Source organism: Petromyzon marinus, chromosome 64 (genome assembly GCF_048934315.1).
Source record: "Petromyzon marinus isolate PM22_M1 ecotype Great Lakes invasive population chromosome 64, UKy_Petmar_22M1.pri1.0, whole genome shotgun sequence".
In the NCBI taxonomy this organism is placed as follows: domain Eukaryota; kingdom Metazoa; phylum Chordata; class Hyperoartia; order Petromyzontiformes; family Petromyzontidae; genus Petromyzon; species Petromyzon marinus.
The window spans coordinates 5429282-5450497 of NC_133730.1; the positions used below are offsets into that span (position 1 = coordinate 5429282).

Here is a 21216-nt window from a genome sequence, read left to right on the forward strand (position 1 = left end):
AATCCTTGCAGTCACGAAAGCTTCAAATCGACATTTTGCTGTGTCGGGTTTAACGACACATGAATATCTACGCGATCTAACCCCAAAACGAAACCTCTATTACGAATTGCCAATGTTGTGGGTTTACCCCCCAACACACAGCCGGTTAGTGCTGAACTAGCAACCAATTTGCCACGTTTTGTTCACGTGGCAAACCCCTTACTAATTGGCCGTGTCAGGTGGTGGCGGCTTTAACGACATGAATATTTACGCGATTGAACCCAAAAAAACTTTGATTATAAATTGCCAATGTTGTGGGTTTACCCCCAAACACACAGCCGGTTAGTGCTGAACTAGCAACGAATTGGCCACGTTTTGTTCACGTGGCAACCCCCTTACTAATTGGCCGTGTCGGGTGGCGGCGGGGTCTAACGACACATGAATATTTACGCGATCGAACCCAGAAAATCCTCGATTAGCGAATTGCCATTGTTGTGGGTCTATTAGTGCTGAACTAGCAACGAATTGGCCACGTTTTGTTCACGTGACAAACCCCCCTTTACTAATTGGCCGTGTCGGGTGGCGGCGGGTCTCACGACACAACATTCGACGCGACACCAACACCGCCCACATTATTTTAAAAAATTTTATAACGACGAATTCGTCCGGTGGAGAGTCATCGGCGGGGCGGGGAGGGGCGGGGATTGTTGCGGCCCTTTTTGAAATCGTCGAGGCAGCAGCTGCGGAGTAGAGGGGCGTGAACCGGACGCCGGCTCTCTGTGTGTGTCACCTCCTCCTCCTCCTCATTCTCCTCCTCCTCCTCTTCATCATCCTCCTCCTCCCCGTCATTCTCTCTCCTTCTCGCCTCACCATCACCAACCAACCAGGCTCGCCCCTCGCCCCTGCCCCATCATCATCATCACCACCACCACCAACAACACCAACACCGCCTTTTTTTTGCTTCCTGCTCCGGGCATCCGAGTCTCGAGCGGTCGTTTTTGTTGCGTTTCCTGCTTCCCGTGCCGCCTTCACGCGTATGTATGTATTGTGCATCATCACCACCACCATCATCACCACCACCATCACCACCACACACACACAAGCAGCACGCACCAACATCATCATCACGTAATCGCTGCTGTCACACACGCACGCACACACAGACGCACGCACGCACACACACGCACAGCGTCGCATCACCGCGGAAACACAAAGGTGGCCCTGGAGTGGCCGCGTCAGACGTTGTAGCGGGAGGCTCGCCACGTCGTCTTCACCTCGGCGTTGATTTTAAAGCGTTCGCTCCAAGCGTTTGCCGTAGCACGGAAACAACGGGGAGCGGTGGCGCAGTGGTTAGCGCAATGCGCTTGCGAATTCAAATCCCGCTCACGAACCAATGACGAGCGGCGGATATATTTGAACCGGTCCCGGTCCCCCGGTCCTCCCCCTAGGTCGACTCGGCCTCAAACGAGAATCTGCTTCGGTGCGTTAAAATCAGCACCGGGGGAGACAAAGGCGGCCGGGGGTGGTTGCTGGCCACCCTGCACCCCCTCGTGTGCCGTGCCGGTCCCTTCATAGGTGCTGCTGCTGCTGCTCGTTAACTAACAGCACTGAGGCTATGTGGGGGACCTTTGTCTTTGGTTTTGTTAAACAGTGGAGGGGAGGTGGGAGGGGGAGGATTCGGAGAGGAGCGGTGGGGCAGTGGTTAGCGCACTGCGCAACGAACCCGGCGACCAGAGTTCCACTTCCGCTCACGACCACCACCACCAACAACAACAATCCCTGTAAACGATTATTCGAACCGTTTCCGGGCCTCCTCTAGGTAGACTCGGCCTCAAACGAGTACCCGCCGCGGTGTGGAAGTAAACCTCGCCACTGGGGAGACAAAGGCGGCCGGGCGTGGTTGCTGAACGGCCCCCCACATCCCCGCTTTGGTGTGCCGTGCAATACCACTCGAGTTGGGGGGGGGGGGAGTGATCCCTATCGCGACTCGGGAGAACGAGCACTTTGTATTTGCGTTAAATAGCAACACTAAAAGTGATTATTGCATAATAACAAACCCGTGTGTGTTGTGTGTGTGTGCACGTACGGGGTGGTTGGAGGTAAACATTGACGGTGAGTTGCGGTGTTCACGTCCGCTGTAAAGTGTGTGCTAGCGAGAGAGATGTGTGTGCGTGCTTGCTCGAGAGAGAGAGCTGTGTGTGTGTGCTAGAGAGAGATGTGTGTGTGTGCTTCCTCGAGAGAGAGAGAGAGATGTGTGCTTGCTAGAGAGAGAGAGCTGTGTGTGTGTGTGCTAGAGAGAGCTGTGTGTGTGTGTGCTAGAGAGAGCTGTGTGTGTGTGTGCTAGAGAGAGATGTGTGTGTGTGCTTCCTCGAGAGAGAGAGATGTGTGTGTGTGTGTGCTAGAGAGAGAGATGTGTGTGTGTGTGCTAGAGAGAGAGATGTGTGTGTGTGTGCTAGAGAGAGATGTGTGTGTGTGTGTGTTTCCTCGAGAGAGAGAGAGGTGTGTGTGTTTCCTCGAGAGAGAGAGCTGTGTGTGTGCTAGAGAGAGAGATGTGTGTGTGCTAGAGAGAGATGTGTGTGTGCTTCCTCGAGAGAGAGATGTGTGTGTGTGTGCTAGAGAGAGAGATGTGTGTGTGTGTGTGTGCTAGAGAGAGAGATGTGTGTGTGTGCTAGAGAGAGATGTGTGTGTGTTTCCTCGAGAGAGAGAGGTGTGTGCTTGCTAGAGAGAGAGATGTGTGTGTGTGCTTCCTCGAGAGAGAGGTGTGTGTGTGTGCTTGCTAGAGAGAGAGAGGTGTGTGCTTGCTAGAGAGAGAGATGTGTGTGTGTGCTTCCTCGAGAGAGATGTGTGTGTGCTTCCTCGAGAGAGAGAGATGTGTGTGTGCTAGCGAGAGAGATGTGTGTGTGCTTCCTCGAGAGAGAGATGTGTGTGTGCTAGCGAGAGAGATGTGTGTGTGTGCTTTCTCGAGAGAGAGAGAGATGTGTGTGTGTGTGCTTGCTCGAGAGAGAGAGAGCTGTGTATGTGTGCTAGAGAGAGATGTGTGTGTGTGTGCTAGAGAGAGAGATGTGTGTGTGCTTCCTCGAGAGAGAGATGTGTGTGTGTGCTTCCTCGAGAGAGAGAGATGTGTGTGTGTGTGTGTGCTTCCTCGAGAGAGAGATGTGTGTGTGCTAGAGAGAGAGCTGTGTGTGTGCTTCCTCGAGAGAGAGGGGTGTGTGCTTCCTCGAGAGAGAGAGGTGTGTGCTTGCTAGAGAGAGAGATGTGTGTGTGTGTGCTAGAGAGAGATGTGTGTGTGTGCTTCCTCGAGAGAGAGATGTGTGCTTGCTAGAGAGAGAGATGTGTGTGTGTGCTAGAGAGAGAGGTGTGTGTGCTTCTTCTTCGAGAGAGGTGTGTGTGTGCTTCCTCGAGAGAGAGAGATGTGTGTGTGTGCTAGCGAGAGATGTGTGTGTGTGCTGCTTCTTCTTCTTCGAGAGAGAGAGGTGTGTGTGCTTCCTCGAGAGAGAGAGATGTGTGTGTGTGCTTCCTCGAGAGAGAGATGTGTGTGTGCTAGAGAGAGAGCTGTGTGTGTGCTTCCTCGAGAGAGAGGGGTGTGTGCTTCCTCGAGAGAGAGAGGTGTGTGCTTGCTAGAGAGAGAGATGTGTGTGTGTGTGCTAGAGAGAGATGTGTGTGTGTGCTTCCTCGAGAGAGAGATGTGTGCTTGCTAGAGAGAGAGATGTGTGTGTGTGCTAGAGAGAGAGGTGTGTGTGCTTCTTCTTCGAGAGAGGTGTGTGTGTGCTTCCTCGAGAGAGAGAGATGTGTGTGTGTGCTAGCGAGAGATGTGTGTGTGTGCTGCTTCTTCTTCTTCGAGAGAGAGAGGTGTGTGTGCTTCTTCTTCGAGAGAGGTGTGTTGGTGCTTCCTCGAGAGAGAGATGTGTGTGTGCTAGCGAGAGAGATGTGTGTGTGTGCTTCCTCGAGAGAGATGTGTGTGTGCTAGAGAGAGATGTGTGTGTGTGCTTCCTCGAGAGAGAGATGTGTGTGTGTGCTTCCTCGAGAGAGATGTGTGTGTGCTTCCTCGAGAGATGTGTGTGTGTGCTTCCTCGAGAGATGTGTGTGTGTGTGCTTCCTCGAGAGATGTGTGTGTGCTTCCTCGAGAGAGATGTTTGTGTGTGCTTCCTCGAGAGAGAGAGAGAGAGCTGTGTGTGGGTGCTAGAGAGAGAGATGTGTGTGTGCTAGAGAGAGAGATGTGTGTGCTTGCTAGAGAGAGAGAGAGAGATGTGTGTGTGCTTCCTCGAGAGAGAGATGTGTGTGTGTGCTTCCTCGAGAGAGAGATGTGTGTGTGTGCTTCCTCGAGAGAGAGGTGTGTGTGCTTCTTCGAGAGAGAGGTGTGTGTGCTTCTTCGAGAGAGAGGTGTGTGTGCTTCCTCGAGAGAGAGGTGTGTGTGTGTGTGTGTGCTTCTTCAAGAGAGAGGTGTGTGTGCTTCCTCGAGAGAGAGATGTGTGTGTGTGCTTCTTCTTCTTCGAGAGAGAGATGTGTGTGTGCGTCCTCGAGAGAGATGTGTGTGTGTGTGCTAGCGAGAGAGGTGTGTGTGTGTGCTAGAGAGATGTGTATGTGCTAGAGAGAGATGTGTGTGTGTGCTTGCTAGAGAGAGAGAGATGTGTGTGTGTGCTAAAGAGAGCTGTATGTGTGTGCTAGAGAGATGTGTGTGTGTGTGTGCTAGAGAGATGTGTGTGTGTGTGCTAGAGAGATGTGTGTGTGTGTGCTAGAGAGATGTGTGTGTGTGCTAGAGAGAGATGTGTGTGCTAGAGAGTTGTGTGTGTGTGCTAGAGAGAGATGTATGTGTGTGTGTGCTAGAGAGAGAGATATGTGTGTGTGTGTTAGAGAGAGAGCTGTGTGTGTGCTAGAGAGAGAGCTGTGTGTGTGCTAGAGAGAGAGCTGTGTGTGTGCTAGAGAGAGAGCTGTGTGTGTGCTAGAGAGAGAGCTGTGTGTGTAAGACTATTTACGCGACTTTCGTGTGTTAATAAGCGAGAGTTAAATTTTGATTTAAAGCTTTCATGACTGCAGTAATTCATATTCTTAGCTCTTTCGGTAAAGTCACGTTGAAGGGAAACAATAAAATAATAATATATATAACAATAAAAATTCTCACGACGTTTCGACCATAACACAAACGGTCGTCATCAGGTGTGTCGGTTTGCATTAATGTATATTTATTTTTAGATGTTTTACAGTTTATTTTTAAACGGGTACACCGTTTAAAAATAAATAAATTAATGCAAACCGACACGCCTGATGACGACTGTTTGTGTTATGGTCGAAACGTCGTGAGAATTTTTATTGTTTTATATATATTTTATTATTTTATTGTTTCCCTTCAACGTGACTTTACCGAAAGAGCTAAGAATAAGCGAGAGTTAATTGCACAGTCATTAGCGTAGCGAATCTCGTGTTGTTGTTTTAATATCGCGTGCGCGCGCGACGTTTGTTGTTGCCTATTGTTGTTTGCCTATTGTTGTTGGCTATTGTTGTTTGGCTATTGTTGTTTGGCTATTGTTGACAAAAAATGGAGGGTCTTTGCCCCCCCCTCCCTTGTTTTGTGTGTTAATTGCACCTTTGTTGTTATTGTTAACGTCGATTTGTATCTGTGTGTGTCTGTGTGTGTGTCTGTATTATGTGGGGGAGCGGTGGTGTAGTGGTTAGCGCTACGCTGCGCTACGAACCTGGCGACCCGGGTTCGATTCTCGCTCACGGCGAACACCGATGACGATTCTTCTGAACCGGTCCTGGGCCATCCCCTAGGTCGACTCGGCCTCAAATTAGTAACCTTGGTGCGGTGCGTAGTAAACATCGCCAGCGGGGGAGACAGAGGCGGCCGGGCGTGGTTGCTGGCCACCCTAACCCTTCATTGGTCTTACTCGCTAACAGCACTTGCCCCTACAGTCTGTGAAGGCTATACGGTGGGGGATCTTTGTCTTTGTTTATTGTGTACGATGTGAGTGGTGGCGCAGCGGTTAGCGCACTGCGATTACGAACATCCTCTGGAACGAGTTCAGTGACAATTCCATCGACGTAGCCGATGTTGTGAAAGCGAGCCCACAGCCTCCTCCCCCCACCACCACTAGATCGACTCGGCCTTAAAACGAGCACGGCACGTATTCTAGATAGAAATTTTAAATAAAAAAATAAATGAAAATTAAAAAAATAAATTTTAATTAAAACCAAGTGGGTTTTTTTTTTGCTTTTAATTTTAATTTATTTTTGAAAATTATATTTAATTTTTTTTATTTTCTACCTACGTGACTTTACCGAAAGAACCAAGAATAATGAACATTCCCGCAGTCACGAAAGTTTCGAGTTAAAATTGTGCCCTGCGATGTTAAACGCCGTCGGGTCACAGGATGCGTGGGGAGCGGTGGCGCGAGTGGTTAGCGCACTGCGCTAACTCACCTCCCCCCACCACCACCCCACACTACACCACCCAACCACCCAACCACCACTCCTCCTCCCCAGTGAAGTTTAATTCCAGGCCACGGCTCTCCACTCTCCTCCGCTGGTGGACTCGCAAAGCCCCCCGAGCACCGGGGAGACAAAGGCGGCCGGGCCGTGCGCTCTGAGTCTCCCACTACCGGCGCCTCTTGGGCCGCTGTTGCTCGATCCGCTGAGGGATTGAAGGCGTTTGTGCCCCCCCCCCAGGCCGTCACGGGGATGGTTTTTAACCATCAGGAATCATCGCTGCCACTGATGTTGGCCGTGAGTCGGGGAATTGAACTTGGGGGGATGGGGGATTAAAGGGGGGAGTGGGTGGGGGGGGGGAGAGTGGAGGGTGAGTGAGGGGAGGGAGTGGAGGGTGAGGGGGAGGGAGGGGAGGGTGAGTGGAGGGTGAGCGAGGGGAGGGAGTGGAGGGAGAAGGGGAGAGGGAGTGGAGGGTGAGTGGAGGGTGAGTGAGGGGAGGGTGAGTGAGGGGAGGGAGAGGTGGAGGGTGAGTGAGGGGTGAGTGAGGGGAGGGAGTGGAGGGTGAGTGGAGTGAGGGGAGAGGGGGAGGAGTGAGTGGAGGGTGAGTGGAGGGTGAGTGAGGGGTGAGTGAGTGAGGGGTGAGTGAGGGGAGGGAGTGGAGGGAGAGGGGGAGGGAGTGGAGGGAGTGGAGGGCGAGTGAGGGGAGGGAGTGGAGGAAGGGAGAGTGGAGGGAGAGGTGGAGGGTGAGTGAGGGGTGAGTGAGGGGTGGGAGTGGGGTGAGTGGAGGGAGAGGTGGAGGTGGAGGTGGTTGCGCTGCGCGTGAACCCCAACTCGCGTTCACCCTCAACAGGCGCTCGCTAACAACAACAACAAACACGCTCTCTTGTTGTTGTTGTTGACGCGTCTCGACTCGCTACGGGTCCCACCTTCACCGTGACTCAACACAAAGTGCAAGGTTTATAAAAAACACAAAGCACATCAACACTAACAAAAGTGAATAGTTTAATAAGCTCGTTACAATAATGCACACACACCCTGACAACACCACACACACCTTGACAACACCCTGACAACACCACACACACACACCTTGACAACACTCTGACAACACCACGCACACCTTGACAATACCCTGACAACACCACACACACCCTGACAACACCCTGATACACACCCTGACAACACACCACACACACCCTGACAACACCACGCACCTTGACAACACCCTGACAACACACACGCACACCTTGACAACACCCTGACAACACCACACACCTTGACAACACCCTGACAACACCACACACACACCATGACAACACACCACACACACACCTTGACAACACCCTGACAACACCACGCACACCTTGACAACACCCTGACAACACCACACACACCCTGACAACACCCTGATACACACCCTGACAACACCCTGACAACACACCACACACACCCTGACAACACCACACACATTGACAACACCCTGACAACGCACCACACACCTTGACAACACCCTGACAACACCACACACACCTTGACAACACCCTGACAACACACCACGCACACCTTGACAACACCCTGAAAACACTCCACGCACACCTTGACAACACCCCGACAACACCACACTCACCCTGACAACACACCACACACGCACACCTTGACAACACCCTGACAACACCACACACACCTTGACAACACCCTGACAACACCACAGACACCTCGACAACACCCCTGACAACACCACACATACCCTGACAACACCCTGACAACAAACCACACACCTTGACAACACCCTGACAACACCACGCACACCTCGACAACACCCTGACAACACCACGCACACCTTGACAACACCCTGACAACACACACGCACACCTTGCCAACACCCTGACAACACACCACGCACCTTGACAACACCCTGACAACACCACACACACACCTTTACAACACCCTGACAACACACACCTCGACAACACCCTGACAACACCAAACATACCCTGACAACACCCTGACAACACACCACACACCTTGACAACACCCTGACAACACCACAAACACCTTGACAACACCCTGACACACCACGCACACCTTGACAACACCCTGAAAACACTCCACGCACACCTTGACAACACCCTGACAACACACCGCACACCTTGACAAACACCCTGACAACACACCACACGCACACCTTGACAATACCCTGACAACACCACACACACTGACAACACCACAGACCTTGACAACACCCTGACAACACCACACACACTCTGACAACACCCTGAGAACACCACGCATCTTGACAACACCCTGACAACACACCGCACACCTTGACACACCCTGACAACACACCACACGCCTACCTTGACAACACCCTGACAACACACCACACACACATTGACAACACCCTGACAACACACACCCTGACAACACCACACACCTTGACAACACCCTGACAACACACCACGCACACCTTGACAACACACCACGCACACCTTGACAACACCCTGATAACACACCGCACACCTTAACACACCCTGACAACACACCACACGCCTACCTTGACAACACCCTGACAACACACCACACACACCCTGATAACACCCTGACAACACACCACACACCCTGATAACACCCTGACAACACCACACACCCTGATAACACCCTGACAACACCACACACACCCTGACAAGACCACTCACCTTGACAACATCTTAACAACACACCACACACACCTTGACAACACCCTGACAACACCACACACACCTTGATAACACCATGACAACACACCACGCACACCTTGACAACACACCACGCACACCTTCACAACACCCTGACAACACACCGCACACCTTGACACACCCTGGCAACACACCACACGCCTACCTTGACAACACCCTGACAACGCCACTCACCTTGACAACACCCTGACAACACACACCCTGACAACACCACACACCTTGACAACACCCTGACAACACACACAGAGCAAGCGGTGAAGCATGGTCGACTAATTTACCGGCTCTCTGTTTGCGTGAAAGGCTTCGGTGTTGGGGGAGGAAGGCTCTCATCCAGCAGTGGATCGAGTATGATACGTATACAGTATAGATGTATCTGGTATACAGTATAGGTGTATACAGTATAGGTGTATACTGTATACAGTATAGATGTATCCGGTATACAGTATAGATATATCCGGTGTACAGTATAGATGTACCTGGTATACAGTACAGATGCGTCCGGTATACAGTATAGATGTATACGGTATACAGTATAGATGTGTCCGGTATACAGTATGGATGTGTCTGGTGTACAGTATACATGTATGCGGTATACAGTATAGATGTGTCTGGTTTACAGTATAGATGTATGCGGTATACAGTATAGATGTATCCGGTGTACAATATAGATGTATCTGGTATACAGTACAGATGCGTCCGGTATACAGTATAGATGTATACGGTATACAGTATAGATGTATGCGGTATACAGTATAGATGTGTCTGGTTTACAGTATAGATGTATGCGGTATACAGTATAGATGTCTGGTATACAGTATAGATGTGTCTGATTTACAGTATAGATGTATGCGGTATACAGTATAGATGTCTGGTATACAGTATAGATGTGTCTGGTATACAGTATAGATGACTATAGACAGTGTGTATAGACTGTTGACTATAGACAGTGTGTATAGACTGTTGACTATAGACAGTCTGTATAGACTGTTGACTATAGACAGTGTGTATAGACTGTTGACTATAGACAGTTTGTATAGACTGTTGACTATAGACAGTGTGTATAGACTGTTGAATAGACTGTATTTAAGTCTAAACAGTTCCATGTCCATACAGTTGAATGCTGCAGACAGCTTTTATTGTACGTGACACCGCCTTATTGGTCGTTTTGTAAACAGTTACAGTATATACTCGTATATTTATAGACAAGGTTCATAGTAATACAGTTTATATAGGTATTGTAGTCTAAGACATTTATAGTCCAAACTGTATAGGTATGTACTGCATCCTGTCGTGTGTAGTGGTGTATATGTATACAGTACTACAGTGGTGTATATGTATACTGTGGTGTATACAGGTATGGTATACTGTTGTGTGTACTGTATAGGTAAGGATTGTATACTGCATTTAGTGTCTGTGTGTGGGGAGCGGTGGTGCAGCGGTTAGCGCGCTGCAGTGTTCCGAACCCGGCAACCCGAGTTCGATTCCCACTCACACCAACAACTAGTGAAGATTATCCTGAACCGGTCCTGGGGCCTCCCCTAGGTCGACTCGGCCTCAAATGACTACCCGGTGCGGTGCGTAAAAAAATATCGTCCACGAGAGAGACAAAGGCGGCCAGGCGTGACATACCGGCCTTCATAGGTGGTGCTACTGCTCGCTAACAGCACTTGCCCCAACAGTCTGTAAAGGCTACACGGGGGATCTTTGCCTTGTTGCGAGGTGGAATGGAACATCCCAGTATCCACAATAAAGGATTGTTTTTAATTTATTTTGGGGGTAAGAACGACGTAAATATAAATGTGTGTCGTTAAACCCGCCACCACCCGATACCACCAATTAGTAAGGTGTTTGTCACGTGAACAGAACGTGCCAATTCGTTACTAATTTGACACTAACCGAATGTGTATTGGAGAGTAAACCCACTGCAACATTTACAATCCGAGTACGGTGACGTCTCGCCAGTAATTAAAACAACCAGCATCATCAGGCAACAGCCAGAGAGTTTGTGGAGAAATCCTCTTCGTTGCTAAATAGACGGGAGGGGGTATAATGGTGATGTCGTTACGTGTGTTTTATGAAGAAGGTTCATCGCCCGAAACATCACCTATTTTTTATGTACCCCCACGCCTTCCCTGCCCCCCCCCAACGACCAATTAGCAACATTTATTACTACAAATCTTGCTAATTGTTACTGCTTCGGCACACCGGTGTGTTGGACAGTAAACCCGCAACATTTAACGATTTGAGCACGACGTTCCGCTGGTGATTAGAACCAGCTTCGTCAGGCGTTGCACCGCCTGTATGTACCAATGTACGTTGAACTTCTTTCGCGCCGTACGTTAGCCAACCGTGCTCATCTGATGTGCGGCGGCGGCGGCGGCGGGGGAATGACAACGAACTAAGCACAAAAAAATCAGTTCAAACGAAATGAGTTTTCACAATCTCCGTGATTTTTTTGAAAGCGCACAGCTCCGGCGGCTTCCTGACATCGGAAGGAAGAGCGTTCCAGACGGCCGCAGGAGCGCGTCTGAAAGCGCGCGTGGGCGATGCCGGTTTGACCCGTCTTTGTTCGATGGCCAGCCCAAAAGCAGCCACCGTCACCGCTCGCGAGGATGACCGGGAGTTGCGTCAAACTGCCCCCCCCCCCCTTCGTGTGCAATTGCTAAGTGCCCCTTCGCCACCCCCCCCCTCTGCTGTTCTCTGCGCAGGTGAAACCATCGGGCCACTGCACCTCCTTCAGCCCAGCCTCGCGTCCCCATGGCAAGCACCAAGGTGCTCCTGTCGGGCCACCCGGGCAAAGCCGGGGCCGAGGCGGCTCCGCCGAGCCCCGGCAAGGGTGGCAAGCCCCTCGCCGGCGAAGCGGGCAAGGCCGGAGATGCGGCACCTGCATCCGGTGCCGGCACCCCGCCGCCCGGTTCCCCGCGCCACGCGCCGCCCGCCAGGAGCTACCGCCTTGAGGACTTCCAAGTCGTGGCCACAGTCGGTGAGGACTCGCCACGGTGTCTGTCTTTGTGTGTGTGTGTCTGCGAGTTGTGTGTTTATTTCGGCGTTTCCACAGTACGGGGGGTGGGGGGTGGTGTACAACCGGTGCATCTGCCAGTCATCTCAGGCGGGCAACCCATGGCACCACCTGAGTTCTGTCCCGTGACCTCCTGTGGGCGAGCCTTCGGCACTACGCGTGGCCTCAAAGTGCACCTGGCCCGGCACAGGCGTCGTGGTGGCGTCCCCCGTCACTTAGTGGCGAATGGCGGTTGTTGTTGTTGTTGTGGTGCCTGTGAGTAGTGATAGCAGGGAGCGGTGGCGCCGCGGTTAGCGCTTTGCGCTCGGAATCCGGCGACCCGAGTTCGATTCCCGCTCACGGCCAACACCAGTGACGGTTGTTTGCATTGGTCCTGGGCCTCCCCTAGGTCGACTCTGCCTCAATTGAGTACCACTGGGGAGACAAAGGTGGCCGGGCGTGGTGCTCCACCCACCCCCTCGTGTGTCGTGTTGGCCTTCACAGGTGCTGCTCGCTAGCAGCACTTGCCCCAACAGTCTGTTAAGGCTACACGGGGGGGGGGGGGTCTTTGTCTCTGGATTGATACGAAGCACAGCAGGTGGTACGTCTTCCAAGTCATCTCAGTCAACCCCTAACACGTGGGTCATTCCTCTGACCTCCGGCCAGAGCAGCGAGCCTCCGTGACTTGGTCTGGCGTCAAAGTGCGCCAAGCCAGGCACAACGGTTGTGGGTGATGTCCCTTGTAGTTTAGAGTATACTGGTGCCTGTTGTTGCTTATTCATAGGTGCTCGCTCAAAGCACTTGCCCCAACAGCCCTGTATTACTGTTGAGGGAATCTCTGGCTTTTTGATTGTGTGGCTGTTGCGCGTCTCACCATGGTGAAGAGATGTTAACTACCTCGCCTGGTATACGGGAGGTCGTGGGTTCGATCCTGACCCTGATGCCTGCTGCTGTACATTTGGAGTTTGCGTGTCTCTTATCATCACGGTGACTAGGAGATGTTAACTACCTCGCCTGGTATACAGGAGGTCGTGGGTTCGATCCTGACCCTGACGCCTGCTGCTGTACATTTGGAGTTTTTGTGTCTCTCTCTCTCATCATCACAGTGACTAGGAGATGTTAACTAACTCGCCAGGTATACAGGAGGTCGTGGGTTCGATCCTGACCCTGACGTCTGCTGTTGTATATTTGGAGTTTGCGTGTCTCTCTCTCTCTCATCATCATTATCAAGGTGGCTAGGAGATGTTAACTACCTCACCTGGTATACAGGAGGTCGTGGGGTCGATCCCGACCCTGACGCCTGCTGCTGTATATTTGGAGTTTGCGTGTCTCTCTCTCATCATCATCACGGTGACTAGGAGATGTTAACTACCTCGCCTGGTATACAGGAGGTCGTGGGTTTGATCCAGACCCTGACCCCTGCTGCTGTATATTTAGAGTTTGCGTGTCTCTCTCATCATCATCATCACGGTGGCTATGAGATGTTAACTACCTCGCCTGGTATACAGGAGGTCGTGGGTTCGATCCTGACCCTGACACCTGCTGCTGTATATTTGGAGTCTGCGTGTCTCTCTCACCTCATCATCATCACGGTGACTAGGAGATGTTAACTACCTCGCCTGTTATACAGGAGGTCGTGGGTTCGATCCCGACCCTGACGCCTGTATATTTGGAGTCTGCGTGTCTCTCTCTCCCCGTGGTCGCGTGGAATTTTCTCCAGGTCTTCCGGTTTTCCCTCCACATTTAGAATCGGCGTCACGCGTTTAGAGTATTTGGCTGCTGAGAAAGAGCTCTGTAGCTCTGTGGGCCCTACCTGGTGAAATAAAATAGTTTATCACGGAACTTATCCCCGACAGCTTGTCCATCTATTAAGGGGAGTCTTCGGTGAGTGGTTTGGTTTGTTTTTGTGCGCGAGGTGGCCGTGTGTGTGTGTGTGTTTGAGTGTCGGCGAGCGAGCGTGTGCTGGGAGTGGTTGCAACGATGCTTGTGCACACCGCAACATAATAAACCCGGCGACCCGAGTTGTTTTCCCGGCGATGGCGAACCTCAACTTGGGAGCGATACCTAAACCAGTGCTGAGCCTTCCCTCCCTCCCTCCCCTAGGTTGGCTCAAACGAGTACTTGGTGTGGTGTGGAAACAAGAGCCCCCCCCCCCATGTGGCCAGGCTTAGGTGCTGGTCACTAACGGTGCTTGCCCCAACATGCTACATGTAGGCAGTGGGAGTGGATCTTTGTTGTTGTTGTTGTTTTTTTCGGTGTGTACGGAACCCCACAGTCTGTACTCACACGGCATCCGAATGCAAGCGCGCCTCAAGATGCCGTTACAGAAACGGTGGGACGTTGGTTGTACGGGCGGACGCTCCTAATCCGTACGCATGTTTTTTTCTTTTCTTATAAAGAGAGAGAGAGAGACACGAGGCAGTCGTGAGATGAGAGAGGAGGTGAGGTAGGACATTCCGTTGGGGGGGAGGAGTGGAGTGAGATGAGAGGCTGGAGGAAGTTCGTGGAAGACTAGGGGTGAGCTTGTCGTTGATCCCGCCCTGGAATTGGGTAAACTGTTTTGTGGGTGAGCAGTAAGGGTTCTGTGGTGCAGCTGTGCTTGTGGCTAGGTGTGCTTGTGGCAGGGTGTGGTTGTGGCTACGTGTGGTTGTGGCTAGGTGTGGTTGTGGCTAGGTGTGGTTGTGGCTAGGTGTGGTTGTGGCTGGGTGTGGTTGTGGCAGGGTGTGGTTGTGGCAGGGTGTGGTTGTGGCTAGGTGTGGTTGTGGCTAGGTGTGGTTGTGGCAGGGTCTGGTTGTGGCTAGGTGTGGTTGTGGCTAGGTGTGCTTGTGGCTAGGTGTGGTTGTGGCTAGGTGTGGTTGTGGCTAGGTGTGGTTGTGGCTGGGTGTGGTTGTGGCTAGGTGTGGTTGTGGCTAGGTGTGGTTGTGGCTAGGTGTGGTTGTGGCTAGGTGTGGTTGTGGCTAGGTGTGTTTGTGGCAGGGTGTGTGTTAGTGCTGCGGTCAGCGCTCGCGCTCCGCTACGAACCCGGCGGCCCGAGTTCGATTCCCGCCGCTCACGGCCACCAACACCCAGTGACGATTATCTGAACGGGTCCTGGGCTTCCTCTAGGTCGACTCGGCCTCAAATGAGTACCTGGCACGGTGTGTAAACATCGCCACTGGGGAGACAAAGGCGGCCGGGCGTGGTGTTTACCACCCACTCCTTCACGTGCTGTGCCGGCCCTTCGTAGGTGCTCGCTAACAGCACTTGCCCCAAAAGTCTGTTTAGGCTATACGGAGTGTCTTTGTTATTTTATTTGTAATGGCAGTACCACTCAATCATTAATTATTACGGCCTTAATTGTTGCTTAATAGTTGCCTTCAACAGCACTACTCCTTACACTTGGCAAGGCCAAATGTCGGATTTCTGTCTTTTGATCTTTGTGGACTTTCTCTCTTGCGCCTTGTCGCTCTGTATCATTAACATGGTCGTGTGATTGTCTAACATTCCGCCTTTCTGCCAGTAAAGCCTCGAGGGCCTTCCGACATTGTTATCTCTCTCTATATTTTTTTGAATGTAGAGTCCTAACATTGGAATGTTTGGCCAAGTCCGTGTCAGGAAGAAATCGGAGAACCCGCAGAAAACCCACGCATACTATGGCGGGGCAGGGGTGGGAGGGGGTGGTGGTGACACTCAAAGACTCTGGACAGATCCTATAAATAATCTCTTGCTGTATTGTTGCCATCGGCCGCCCACTTTAAGACGCAGGGGGAGGCTCTCGCGACCAATATCATCCATAATAGAGAGGGGTTTTTCCTGGGTTAGAGCGCGTGCATATATAAATGTCGTGTCGTTAAACCCGCCACCACCCGACACAGCCAATTGGAAAGGGTTTGCCTCGGAAACAAAACATGGCAATTGAGTCACGAGTACAGCGGCACCGGTGCGCTGGAGAGAAAAACCCACAACATTTACACCGGTGTGCTGTGCTAGCAACGAATCGGCACGTTTTGTTTACGTGACAAACCTTACTAATTGTCTGTCTGTGGTGGTGGCAGCTTTAACGACAGATTAATATTTACGTTGTCTAACCCAAAAAAAAACCTCTCTTATGAGCTGACCCACTTCACAGCCGGTACTTTTAGCCAATTCCCCCGTCTGATTACAGCAAGTCCTCAGTCGTTTAACGCGCGAGTGGACGCGTTCTGGAACAGTGGCGCGTGAAGCGAACGGACGCGTTCGGGCGCAAAAAACAATTTCCCCCCGTAGTATGCGTACCGATGAAGCTTTGGCGGGATACGACGTGACTACCACTGTGCACGCCGCGCAGCGAGATGACGGAACGAACAGCTTGGCGTTTCGCCGCCACCGCGTTGCCGTATCTTAGCCGCGCACCATGTCGCTCTGCCCGGCTACGCAGCTCAAGAAACTAGTTCACCGTCGGCCGGTCAGAAACCGCGTTACAACGGGGCGCGGCGTCGCGCGAAAGATGTCCCCCGATGGAAGAACCGCGTTGCGGCGAAAAAGCGATCATGTCGTGCGAACACCGCCGCGCGTTAGGCGAGGGCTTGCCGTGCCGAAGTGGCTCAGTCGGCCGTGCTTGGCCTTCTGAGAGCCGACGGGGACGGGGGTGCGGTTCAGGGCGATGTTGTCACAGGCGAGCGTGCGCGAGTGCGTCCTGAGAGTTCCGCTTCGGCGCGAGTGTCCGGACGATGCTGTCCGAATATTTGTGAGCATTCAAATAGACGGTGGAGCGTTTAGAGATCTGCGTAACGCGTCTTTCCTACCCTGCTTACCCCGCAGGCTCTCTCTGCTTCATACTCTCCCATCGTCGCTTTCGCAAAGAGCTTGTAATAATGACAACAACGTTAGCCTTTGCTGTACCCAAGAAATGTAATTGACTCGTATTTTGTTACACCTTCGGTAGTTGCCGCTTTATCGCCGGTCGTGTGTTGCCTCTGCTCGCGAAGCCTACGAGGTGAAACAATGATTTCCGATTCGGAGACGATTTTACCAACGCTCGCCGTTGTAACCCTTAAAATAAATGGTACATTTTAAACGGATGTGGGAATCGACTGTGGCTTGAAAAAAATATATATAAATTGTTAAATATGGAACCAAAACATTTGAAAAATTATTACTCCGAATGCACTAGACTTCCATCACACATGGGGCACACCTTTTGCCTCAGTGAGGCGGTGTGAAATGTAATTATAGCACAAAATACGTACATTTTTAGTTGTTGATTCCAGTTGTAGTTCTAAACTAAGCTACAAACTAAGCGAAAGTATTTTGCCAGGTTAGGCCCGCTGAGCCATATAGCTCTTTTTCAGAAGCGTCCTGGCCACAAAGTAACATCTCAACGAAGTGGCTTATCACGTGTAAATGTATCGCAGCTGAATGCTCGAAATGCGTGGCGTCGATTCTAAACGTAGTGGGATAAAACCGGAGGGATCCGGAGAAAAATCCATGAGATCACGGTTGGGAGAGAGAGAGAGAGGGAAAGGGACATGCAAATTCCCAAATATACGGCTGCAGGCGTCATCATGAGCCGGGATCTTGTGCGGCCCCATTCGCTGACTCCACACCGTCCGCTGCGGAGAAGTGTGGTCACCGATTGAAGAAAAAAAGAACCCCCTAAATAAATGCGAGGTTGTGAACGAAAACATCGGAGAATTTCCCCCCGGCGGATCGCGCCCTCTCCGCAAAACGACACGGCGGCTGGTCGCCGAGCGAGGCCTAGCGAACGTTTGATTTTTAACGAGGAAGAGTCGTCGTCGGCGGCGGCTCCGGCGGCGGCTGCTGTGCCCTTGACACGCGCACGAACAAAAAAAAACGCCGGCGTTTGCCGTTTTCTTTTTTTTTTGGGCCGCGCGCCTCGCTGCGGAGTTGACGCGATGGCCTGGCTGTTGCCCCAGCGAAGATGCCCGCGTCAGAAATTGCGCCGTCCACTAGATAGATGTGCATCGACAGATTTATAGATGTTATTTATTGGCCAGCGGGAAGGGGCCCAGTGAGCTGTTCGGCTCTATTTCATGGGCGTCCTGCGACGTTAACAGATGCTATTCGTAGATTGACGCTGGCCATAGGCTCAACACTGCACCATATACTCAACACTGCACCATAGACTCAACACTGACCATAGACTCAATGGTGCCCATAGACTCAACACTGCCCATAGGCTCAACACTGCACCATAGACTCAACACTGCCCATAGACTCAACACTGTCAAGGCGCTTTGTTTCCTCTCACACCGCTTAAAGGTCGTGATCTGAACGTGGCTTTTTCACTCCAGCGCTGTCCTACCAGACAGTCTCGTCCCTTCACCTGATGAAGGCCGCTTGTGTTGTGGCCGAAACGTCGTGAGAATATTATTGTGTTATTTTATTTTATCAATGTATTAGTTTATTCTCATTCTACGTGACTTTACCGAAAGAACCAAAGAAGATGAATCATTGCAGTCACGAAAGCTTTAAATCGAAACTGCCCATAGACTCAACACTGCCCATAGACTCGTCACTGCCCATAGACTCAACACTGCACCATAGACTCACACTGCACCATAGACTCAACACTGCACCATAGACTCAACACTGCCCATAGACTCAACACTGCCCAAAGACTCAACACTGCACCATAGACTCGCACTACCCACAGACTCAACACTACCCACAGACTCAACACTGCCCACAGATTCAACACTGCACCATAGACTCAACACTGCCCACAGACTCAACACTACCCATAGACTCAACACTGCCCATAGACTCGTCACTGCCCATAGACTCAACACTGCCCCATAGACTCAACACTGTCCATAGACTCAACACTGCACCATAGACTCAACACTGCCCATAGACTCAACACTGCCCATAGACCCAACACTGCCCATAGACTCACCACTGCCCATAGACTCAACACTGCCCATGAGACTCAACACTGCCCATAGACTCAACACTGCCCATAGATTCAACACTGCACCATAGACTCACACTACCCACAGACTCAACACTGCACCATAGACTCACACTGCACCATAGACTCAACACTGCCCATAGACTCACACTGCACCATAGACTCAACACTGCCCATAGACTCACACTACCCATAGACTCAACACTACCCATAGACTCGACACTGCCCATAGACTCAACACTACCCACAGACTCACACTATTCTAGATTTAAAGCTTTCGTGACTGCTACGATCCATACTCTTCCACTCCAGCACTGTCCTCCAGACAGTCTCGTCCCTTCACCTGATGAAGGCCGCTTGTGTTGTGGCCGAAACGTCGTGATTTTTTGTTATTTTATTTTCACCTACGTGACTTTACCCAATAGAACCAAAGAGTATAGACTCACACTACCCATATACTCAACACTACCCATAGACTCGACACTGCTCGTAGACTCAACACTTCCCATAAGCTAACACTGTTCATAGACTCAAGGCTGCCCATAGACTCGACACTGCCCATGAGACGCAAGACTGCCCATAGACTAGAGACACAGATTTTATTTATTTCAACGGATAGGGGCCCAATAATCCGTGTGGCTCTATTTCCGCGGGGTCCCGTGATGGTACAGAGGTGTTACACATTACAGATGTGTTACACGGTGCAGATGTCGGTTACAATCGCGAGGTCACATGGGGCGTGCGACACGAGTCTGTTTCGCATGTTACAGGAAAAGGGAACCGGCCAACAACGAGACTACATTATTTTACGATCGAAAAATGAAGGAAGGATTAAAAAAAAAATCACTTAACAGAGCCAACGGAATCGGTAAACTGGGAAATTTTTAAGTGCGACAAACAAGGACGGACGCGGGCTCTCACCTCGCTCGTCAATTATTTACTGCGGCCGCGTCTACGAAGGGAGCTTGAGTTGCAGGAGCGAACGGGGAGGTATCTCATGGTTGGGTGCTGAAGCGTGACCCTAGTAGGGTTGTTATTTGTTTTTTTTAGCGATGCGATGTTATTTTTACTACGACTACCACATTGATATACTAACGCAGAGTCCGTGTGCGGTTCACAACATTTTTTTTATACCCCTTTTGACCGTTTGTTCGAATGGGAAAAATAACAAAAAACTGTACTCTTTGGTCCTTTCGGTAAAGTCACGCAGACAGAAAATTAATAGTGCAATAACGGTGATGTGTTAATTTTCTATCTACGTGACCTGACCGAAATAAGCAAAGAGTATGGATTCCTGCAGTCACGAAAGCTTCAAATCAAGATGGAAAACGACTGCCTGTTTCAATCGAATTCAAATTTCGCCAACAACACAGAAGATCGAGGAGAAGCATTGCTCATGGATTCCCGCCTTGCGCTGACCCCCGATCGCAGCAGCAGAGGCGGGTTTGCCTGCGTATGCTTATTTTGTCGCGATAAAAATTTAATGTCGCGGCAACGCTGGCCCCACCGTGTGCTGTCCACTCCGCGCGGGTGCTGAAATGCCCCAGTGTGTGGGGGCTTATTTGGTTGACACGCGTCCAAGTTGTGGTCGGTGCCATTGGCTTATTGGTGCTTCTTTAGGCCAAAAATAATAATAAAAAACGCATCTGTCAATAACCCTGTGGCCTTGAGAGTAAAACGACTGCTATTGTAATCGGCGATATTTTGGTTAAACGGGGAGCGGTTAGCGGCACGCCGCGCTACGAACCCGGCGGCCCGAGTTTCGATTCCTGTTCACGGCCACCGACACTGCTGACGATTATCTGCACCCATCCTGGGCCTTCCCTCGTCTGTCTCGGCCTCAGATGAGTGCCTGGTGTGGTGTGCAAACATCTCCACTGGGGAGACAAAGGCGGCCCGGACGTGGTGCTGGTCACCCACCCCCTCGTGTGCCGTGCCGGCCTTCATAAGTGCTGCTCACCGACAGCGCTTGCCCCAACAGTCTGTTGAAGGCTATACGGGGGTTCTTTGTCTTTGTATGCCCGTTATATTTTTTTCTCGTGAAGGGCGGGAGTTTTATTGCCGAACGCTTTCGTTGGCCATTCCGTGTTCGTGCGTTGCTCTCAAATGCATCAGCATCAGCAGCAGCCGCAGCACCAAATATCTCCCTGGAGGCAGTAGTAGCCGGAGTAGAAAACCATGAACCCAAG

The 21216-nt window shown here is 51.3% G+C and overlaps 1 protein-coding gene across 2 annotated transcripts in view; it reads left to right on the forward strand.

Annotated features, from left to right (window-relative positions):
• The first annotated feature begins 714 nt into the window (after positions 1-714).
• The window catches only part of LOC142905297 (putative serine/threonine-protein kinase PRKY), an 85157-nt gene continuing 64655 nt past the window's right edge, over positions 715-21216 (forward strand). The window contains exons 1-2 of one of the 2 annotated variants that reach the window (XM_076054110.1): positions 715-1013; positions 11846-12120. In XM_076054110.1, the coding sequence (XP_075910225.1) occupies positions 11895-12120 (226 nt within the window). In that variant the 5' untranslated portion in view covers positions 715-1013; positions 11846-11894. Of the gene's footprint in view, positions 1018-11845; positions 12121-21216 lie in introns of both variants that reach the window. The other variant, XM_076054109.1, reaches the window with a different exon arrangement.